The sequence below is a fragment of the Beta vulgaris genome, chromosome 3, assembly GCF_026745355.1.
Source record: "Beta vulgaris subsp. vulgaris cultivar EL10 chromosome 3, EL10.2, whole genome shotgun sequence".
In the NCBI taxonomy this organism is placed as follows: domain Eukaryota; kingdom Viridiplantae; phylum Streptophyta; class Magnoliopsida; order Caryophyllales; family Amaranthaceae; genus Beta; species Beta vulgaris.
The window spans coordinates 12,312,564-12,320,952 of record NC_079204.1 but is presented as its reverse complement, the minus strand read 5'-3'; the positions used below and the strand labels follow the sequence as shown (position 1 = coordinate 12,320,952).

The following is an 8,389-nucleotide window of genomic DNA, read 5'->3' as shown; positions in this document are numbered from 1 at the left end:
CGGATTCAATATATTTCGAATAAAAACAACTACTTACTATAAAAAATAATGTTGTCGTACATTATATACGGCTCCAAATCATTTTTACATAAAACCTCATATAAAAAACATATTCATGCGGGATCTTGTTAGATTTGTCTCAATGTGTAGTTTCATAATATCAACTTTTTTTATTTTTTATTAATACAAAGTGAAGATATTTAAAGTTACGTATTGGAGACCGTGTAAAAAAGAAACAAACACTATATTATGAAACGTAACGAGTATTTGTTATAGAGAGAAAATTAGAAAAACATCGGAGGGAATATTTTTTGTCGAGGAAAATCTAATAAATATAGTTACGGCTGCGGGGAAGGAGATTGAGGAGAAAGCACCTAAATAGTCTGAATCCATATAAACTTTCCAAAACACAGCAAGACAATATACAATCAAAATTTCAAAGTCTCCTTTGTTATATTTATTTTCTTCAGAATATATTTGTTTTCTCTCTCCTCTTCCTCCATCAAATCCACGATTAATATAAACTGCAGACAATTCAATACCATCACCAAAGTCTAAAGGTAATTTCTTTTTTCCTTTTTCCTTTTTCCCTCCATTTTTTTTCTGGGGATAGCTACATATTTATATGTAGCTTTGTATTGAATGACTTATATCGCCTGATTCTGATAATTTATTCATAAGTTATGTGAAATTGTTGTTGGTTTCTATCATATAAAGTGAAACTTTTCTGGGTTAAGTTAGAAATTTATTATGATCTTGAAAATTGCTGATTTTTGGAAGAACCTATCCAAAAGAGAGATGATAGAAAATCAAGATTCTATTGTTGCAATCTGATGTAATCTATTTTCATTTATTTTTCCCCATTTACAGGCTACATCAAATAAGTTTTTAGAATTTGTATGTGTGCTTTGGTGTTTTCACCTGATGGGGTCATGCTCCAGAGTTTAGCTTAGACTATGATGTAGTGAGATGAGTAGTAGTATGGTATCGGTTGGCGAATTCTATCTCAAGAAGCAGCTTAAAAATTGATTGATTTTTAACTATTAAGTTTGATCTAGGGTTCCGTTTCGTTTGATGGAGAACATTTTCCATGAAAAATATTTTTTGTTGGAAAATACAAATGTATATGATTTTTCCTTTGTTTGATATGATGGAACCTATTAAGCTAAGAAGGGAAAAATGGAGATGTTGGGAATGAGAGAGTGGAGGAAAATGATTTTCCTTCAAATTTTGGAGGAAAATGTTTTGCAAAGGGATGAAAAACCCTTTTCCACCTTAAGTTTCCTTTTCAAATTCCTTGTCGAACCAAACAACGGAAAATGGGGAAAATTGTATTCCTAGAAAACGTTTTTCTCCAAAACAAACGGAGCCCTAGTGTTATTATTGAATTTGGTTGCTTTCTAATTTTCCAGTCACGGGAAACCAACAGTAGTGTCGAATGGATTATCTTTTTTTTTTACCCTCCCTCTCATAGTTGGGTTTGTGTATATTGAAAGTTGTTGTAGTTTCCGATGGCTTGCGATGCTTTTTGTTTTTGATAGAAGTCTCAAGATATTTTAAAGTATTTCGTTGTATAATGACGTGATATACTCGCTTGGCTAGATATAGGGGATTGCCACTTTAGGCTTGTGAAGTTAGGATTGCTCAAGTAGGACGAAATTTAATGTTTATTTGGTTACTAGCAAAAAGGATTGACTATTGAGTCAGGGCATAAAGGTAGTATGGGTTGATTGGGTTGATGTTCAAATTTAGGGAACAAGAGCAAACTCAACAAGTATCCTTACCTTGTAGTTGAACAAGTATGTGATGTCATATGTGTGTAAATGTGATTAGAAACTCTTTGAGAACTTAGAAGATGAAAAGAACAAGTGCGGTTCGGCTTGAGTGGGGGGGGGGGGGAAGGGAAAGGGCTTAAGATTGGTGAGACACTATAAATACACATATTTTGCATTGGTTTCAGGAAAAATAACCTCCTTTTCTTGGGCAGCTTAACCAAGGAGAACTTTCCTTTTTTTTTTTGGGGGGGGGGGGGACTTAGTTAATGAACTATTGATTAGGAGTACACTTTTTTTTGGATTGAATGTGGCTGTTGTTAATAAGGATTAACTTGTGCACATATACTTGTTTTTGGGATTGATTAGGACTTAGGAGTACCCTGTTAAGAAGCTATTGACTATAGAATCTCTCAACATATTATTTTATCTGTCTTGGACTGCCTTTGACAGGTACATACAATATTACGCCTGGTAGGTGTGACTTTTGGGTCAAAATCTAATGGCCTCTGTAGTATCCCCTCAGTGGCAGGACAAGGCCAGTGGATTTTTCTCTGCTTCAGGTTGATTATGTTCTCTTTTTTTTTTGAATTTTCAATCCTTTTCTTTTTTGGAAGTGTGGTATGTTAACAATGGAGTAATTACAATCGATTTTGCAACTTAAGGTGTTAAGCTTAAGGAAGCAGGGAACCAGGCTGGCTCTTTTGCCAAGGATGCAAAAGAGAATGTGGTTGATGTGGCTGAACGAGTTGGGTCTGTATTCAAAAGTAAATGGTCACTTTTTCAACAACCCTCTACAAAGCATGCTGTGCAGGAGCGGTTTCTTTCAGCTGCTGCTTCAACGAGCTTTTTGTTAAGGAAAGGATTCTCAGAGACTAAAGACAAAGTTGTTGTTGGAAAGACAAGAGTTGAGGAGGTCATGCTATATTGCTGTGTATCTCTTTTATTTGGTCTTTGTATTAGTCCTATAATTTACACAACATGGTTGTTATTCATTTATTTTCTAAAAACCAAAGTTCACCACATGCAAACACGTACTATATTAAGCTAATAGTACGTGGAAGTGTACAGTATGAAATTATGTCTGTAAGGTTCACCTATCGCTACATAGCCTGCAATTGACTTTAATCCTGCAATCTATTATTTTAGCTAACATTCTATCTTAAATCCTTACAGAAGTGTTAAGGAACACTTATGTCTGTGGTATTATAAGGTATTAAGGTCTATTTGACATTTCGAAAATGCTGATGTCCTTTCCTACAGGTGGCAAAGAAAACTGCGCAGAAAAGCAAAAATATTTTATCAGATATTGAAAGGTGGCAGAAGGTACTGATTTCTTGCTAGTTATTTTTATTTTCCTTGATAGGTTATAGTGCGTAAGGCTTTCATGTTCTTACCTTCAACTGTTCCTCTGTTTGCAGGGTGTTGCAAGCAGTGACGGTATGTTTTTTCTCCATCACTTTTTGATGACTTTACAGTTTGGATCTTGTTAAACTTCTCTTTATATATGGGTTTCCTTAGAAAATCAGTTGTGTGAAACCAGTGACTCCAGCTTAAGCTAGAAATATGGCAGAGCTTTTAATCTTTGGGTTCTGTCTTTGTCTTACGGTATGATTTTGTTGGCGGATGCATATTAGATACTAAGAAATAAAAATATCGGCCTGAGGGAATTAGGTATATTGGGATTTTCCTTCAATAGTAGATTAGGCATCATAATTGAACATTATTTGGGCTGAGGACACTCTGTTTTACTTGTTGAAGACTGAGGTCGTGGTTGAACTTTGCTAAATGTGTTAGCGTTTTTTCCTCTAGAACCGCGCAGTTGATTCTTGATGTTTAGCTGTGATGTTTCGAGAAAGCTCAGTAAACTGTAGCGGCAGTATCTGCAACATCTTCCTTTGTGGACAAATAATTATCCTCTATTTCCAGTGATGACTTGACATCAGAATATAATATTCTTTAGTCAATGATTACGTTTCTTGGATGTAATTATGAATGCTCAATTGAAGTTTACTTGCTGTTGGTAATTGTGAATGGTTATGTTATTTACATTTAAAAGTAGTACTATATGTTATGGTAGATTATCTACTTATTTATTTATTAGGAAGATTGCTAGAAATGAACTCTTCTTAAACAGCTCTACCAAAATTATAATTTACCCAACTTTTACACATCTACTACATAATAACACTACCTTCAGACAAAATTATATATAGAATATTCTAAAATCTAATTTTTGGGTTAATGAGACACTGTTGGCAGAAGCCTGCTGGTCAGCCTGAGCTGTAAGTAATTTAGGATACTAATTAGTTTTTTCGGAGATAGAGTAGGTGCATATATGTGAAAATCCTGAGGTGAATTAACGATATCAGAATATAGAGGTTTGTAAATGTCAAGGCAGCAATGGTATTTGTCTTTCACAGCTTGCTCAGAGAAAGACTTTGTCCAATGCCATGATTTGAAGAATGCCTAAATTTGAAAATACCAAGCCCATAGTACTTCAGTAAAGACTAATATTGATTTTTCCATGAGTGGAATCTGTGCAACCATAGTGGAAATTCTGGAGACATGCTGGAGGAAGGGTTTCGATATGGGGAAGGTCTTTCAGGGTTAACAAAGTGGAAGGTCACTAATATTTGTTAATTAAGATTTTTTAATTTTTATTATTTGTAACACTGATTTATATGCTTAAAAGTAAATGAGTCTCTAACTTCTATTTTGATTTTGGGTGGAGAAAATGCTCTTAGATTTACTAGTAGGAATTTGAAGGAGGACTACTGTAGTTTTTTGGAGGAAGATAGATATAGTGACTTTAGTGAGTGGTTTGATGTGTCCATGTGTGTGAGTGTGGCTGTGTGGAGGGGGGACGGGGGTGGGGGCGGGGCGGAAGGGAGTGTTTTATTGGCATTTTAGTAATTGTTTTTTAGTTTATCTTAGAAAATGAGTGCTTTAAACTTTCTTGTCTTACTTAAAAATAATGTTGTATTCAGGATCCTAGCCTAAGCAGAATATTCTCTATGACCTAATGTTTTATTTTTGAAAGATGAAAACGAGTGAAATCTGGGTGTAACTGTTTTAGGTATCTCTTCTAGCTTGAGTTATTCAAGTAAATCCCATTCGTAACATCAAAAACAAAATTGGAGATACTTTATGTGAAGTGTATTTCAGGATAGTTTACTGAAATTGTAAAGTTCTTGGCCTTCTCTATGGTGGTCGATAACTGATAAGTACTCCTTTTGATGTCATATTGATATTAATGAGTTTGATCTATCTCCAGTATTTGGAGTTGCATTAGAGATTACTGTGCAGCAGCAGCAATCAAGCAGGCCTGTCCCGCAGATTCTAGTTAGATGTGCAGATCATCTCATAGCATCAGGTTATTAACTTGGGTAGTTTATCTTATACTCCTGTTTTGTTAGTTTTGCATCAGCAGAACCAAATGACAAGGTTCTCTCTTTTTCCTTCCACTTGCACTGCAGGGCTCAGCTCACCTTACTTGTTCAAGTTAGAGGGAGACAAGAAAGCTGTTCAGCAACTTGTTTCATTGTACAACCAAGGTCCTATTCTTTTTGCTAATTTTGGCCAGATGATTTACCTGTGTTATTGTTCACACATCGTCATTTCAATTTCAGATCCCGATGCTGTGCCTCCAGAAAACACAAATCCACTTGACAGTGCTGTCCTAATTAAATGCTACCTTGCTAGTCTACCTGAGCCACTAACCACATTCGAGCTGTATGATGAGATTCGAAGCGCTCGATCGGGCATCAACGTAATTAGGAATGTGTTGAAGAGGCTTCCTACTGTAAATTACATGACACTGGAGTTTATTACTGCACTCCTGCTTCGTGTTAATCAGAAGTCGGTTCTCAACAAGGCATGAACCTATTAATGTATTTCTGCAATTGTTTACATTCCTACTTTATATGAATCTCCTGACCTCCTTTATGTTTTTTTTTTTTTTGATTTCTTATTTTCTTTTTCACCATTGAAACGTTTCTATATAACTTATCTCCTTATCTTTGATAGTAATATATGTTTCCTTGTTTACCTTGTATTTTGGAGGTGCTCAATATACTCTGCCTATTTTTTCCTCTGTTGTTTCTGTGGATCTGTATTTGTAGAGTGAATTATTTTTTTTTTGCACCATCTTTATCAAACTTTCTGAGGCTCTTTGCCAAATTTGGTCTTTGTTTTCCCAGTTGGCAATATTCCTCATGAAGTAGATAACAATATCTAATTGCTGAATCTTCTTATCGAACAACAATAACCTGATCAAATTCTACTCACACTTTACCTTGATGGTCACTACTCACTATCATCTTTTGGATTTGTCAGATGGATGCTCAAAGTCTTTCAGAGGAGATGGCGCCTCTTATTATCTGGCAGCAGGGAAGGAGGCCTGAAGTCTATAGGCAGTTCTGGCATCATGAGTCTATAGCTCTCACAAGAAAGACAAGTAATTTGCCCCCTAGGCCCCCTACTTATGGCTCATGGGACATGCTTGGTGAGTACTGAGTAGTCTGTTATTCTTACTTAAAAATCATTTATGGCACTGGAGTTGTCTGTGTCTAGGTGGAAGTATTTCTAGAATTGTCTGTTCATGGGCAATATTTCTGATTGAATTTTCTTATGCCCTTTCATACCAATAGAACGTCCCTATATGATCATAATGTGAGGATCAATGACCGAACCTGGTTTAAGCCTTTATAGGTGGCTCTTTTGAGGAAGCTATGTAATGGTATGCTTATGCTGCTGATCTAACATTTGCTATAAGTTGCAGCTTCATATTGGTTTGAAGGTAACATAATGCCTTCTATTTAAGTCATTGATGTAGCTGGTTGTCTTAACTCATGAACTTCGAGAAACAGTCGTATGAGAGAACTCGGATGCGCATAACGAGATCTAGTCAACTGGAATTGATGTTCACCTTCTAACTAAAAATAACAAATATTATAGATTTGTAGGTGGTTGCAGAGCTTCAATCTTATGATGGCAACCTTACCTGTTGTAACCTTACCCCTAGTCTGTTTGGTAACTGGATTCTTTCAGAAAATAAGATATTGACTAAAAACAAGTCCACTTGGTATCCCCACAAGTACGCATTATGCAGGAATGTGAGAATCTAAATCCGACAAGTAGTTTACTTTTTATACAATAGCGCTTCTGGCGTACTTGTAAATGATACTCCCTCTATCGGCAGTAAAAGTCATACATCCTGTTTAGGATGTCTGAAAAAAATTAATACCTTCCCCAAAATAGTAATGGTTCATGATTGATTTCCTAAATATGTTATTGCTTAAATTTAATAGAAAATTGAGAGAGGATAGAATTGAGATTACTACTTCATAAAGATTTTATTTATTTATTTATTTTGTGAAGTAATGTGATATCTTAAATTATGAGGGGTTTGGATTTTGGAACTATGTGACAAATTATGCAGGTGTTCATATCCACTGTTCTTATTCTCTATGGGCCTGGAACCAATTTGGACGTAAGATCGAGACTTAAAGAAAGCCACGTAGTTGTACTTTCTAATCCTTGTGCACCCGCTTGAACAAAGACTGGCAAACCATTAGTTTGAATTACTTTGAGCAACTATTATATAATCATTAATTTTTGTTGTGACTGTTACAGAAGAGAGTGACGATGAAGATGTTTCATCCCCGATTCCCTTGGATGATGGCTTGCCAATTGACTATGCCGCAGTTGAGGTCATCCGATGCCTAATAGAGCATCACAACTCGATTTTTGGTGATGACAACGAGACTGTCTGGAGATGATATGCGTCCAAAGATGTTGAAGTCCGCATAAATAGTATCTAGCTCTTGCTTCTTTCAGGGTATATACTAGGGTGATGCAGTCTCTGTTCTGCTTCTTCGAGGGAATGACGAGGCTGGTTTGAGTTTAGAAGATTGGTTAGTTGTAAATATTTAGAAGTACGTGTGTTCCATCTTTTGTTTTTGTGTGTCTTCTTTCCTTTGCCCTGCCCTCTTGTTCATTCTCTCTATGAAGATGGTTTTGATGGTGCCTAAGATGTCATTTTCTCATCTTATTTTTTTGTTAATAAGGGTCGCTTGTATCTCATTTCATTTAAGACAAAACTCTTGAAGCATTTTAAGGTGTTAATGACATGGTTCATGCTTCACCTAATTTTATTTTTGAAGATCAAGCTTCTCAAGTTGCCATTTACAAGCATGGTTGCTAAACGCAGCCTCATTTTACTAACGCAACTTTAAAAAAACCCAAAAAATCCTTATTATCATATTCTTTCTAAAAACCCCTTTCTCTCTTTAAAAAATTCTCTCCTCCTCTCTAACTGTTAGATAAAAAACTTCATCGAAGATCTACAAATTTTAATTTGATATTCAATGGACCATAATTTTGACCCAATCGAATTTCAATTTGATGTAAGTTGTGAATTTTTTTTCGTAATTATGATGCTGTGAATTTTTTTTCGCAGATTCAAGTTGTAATTTTTTTTTTCAAAATGTTTGTTTCGTGTAGACTACACGAAACAGATGATTCCGTTTCGTGTAGATTACACGAAACAATGATTCTGTTTCGTGTGGACTACACGAAACAGATGATTCTGTTTCGTGCAATCTGCACGAAAC

General features: G+C 35.5%; 1 protein-coding gene across 2 annotated transcripts; it reads left to right on the top strand.

Moving 5' to 3' along the window:
* The first annotated feature begins 342 nt into the window (after positions 1-342).
* LOC104906641 (hypothetical protein) lies at positions 343-7,938 on the top strand. Of its 2 annotated transcripts, XR_007272480.2 has the most exons (11): positions 343-560; positions 2,226-2,335; positions 2,438-2,688; positions 3,036-3,098; positions 3,194-3,212; positions 5,050-5,148; positions 5,252-5,329; positions 5,405-5,649; positions 6,111-6,279; positions 6,486-6,573; positions 7,410-7,509. XR_007272480.2 is itself a non-coding variant. In XM_010695424.4 (10 exons), exons 2-10 carry the CDS (start codon positions 2,275-2,277, stop codon positions 7,553-7,555), a joined length of 1,131 nt encoding a protein of 376 aa, XP_010693726.1. In that variant the 5' UTR covers positions 348-560; positions 2,226-2,274; the 3' UTR covers positions 7,556-7,938. The 2 variants fall into 2 exon arrangements, 1 of the variants encoding a protein (XP_010693726.1); XM_010695424.4 differs by lacking the exon at positions 6,486-6,573 and having other exon boundaries at positions 348-560; positions 7,410-7,938.
* The last annotated feature ends 451 nt before the right edge of the window (positions 7,939-8,389 follow it).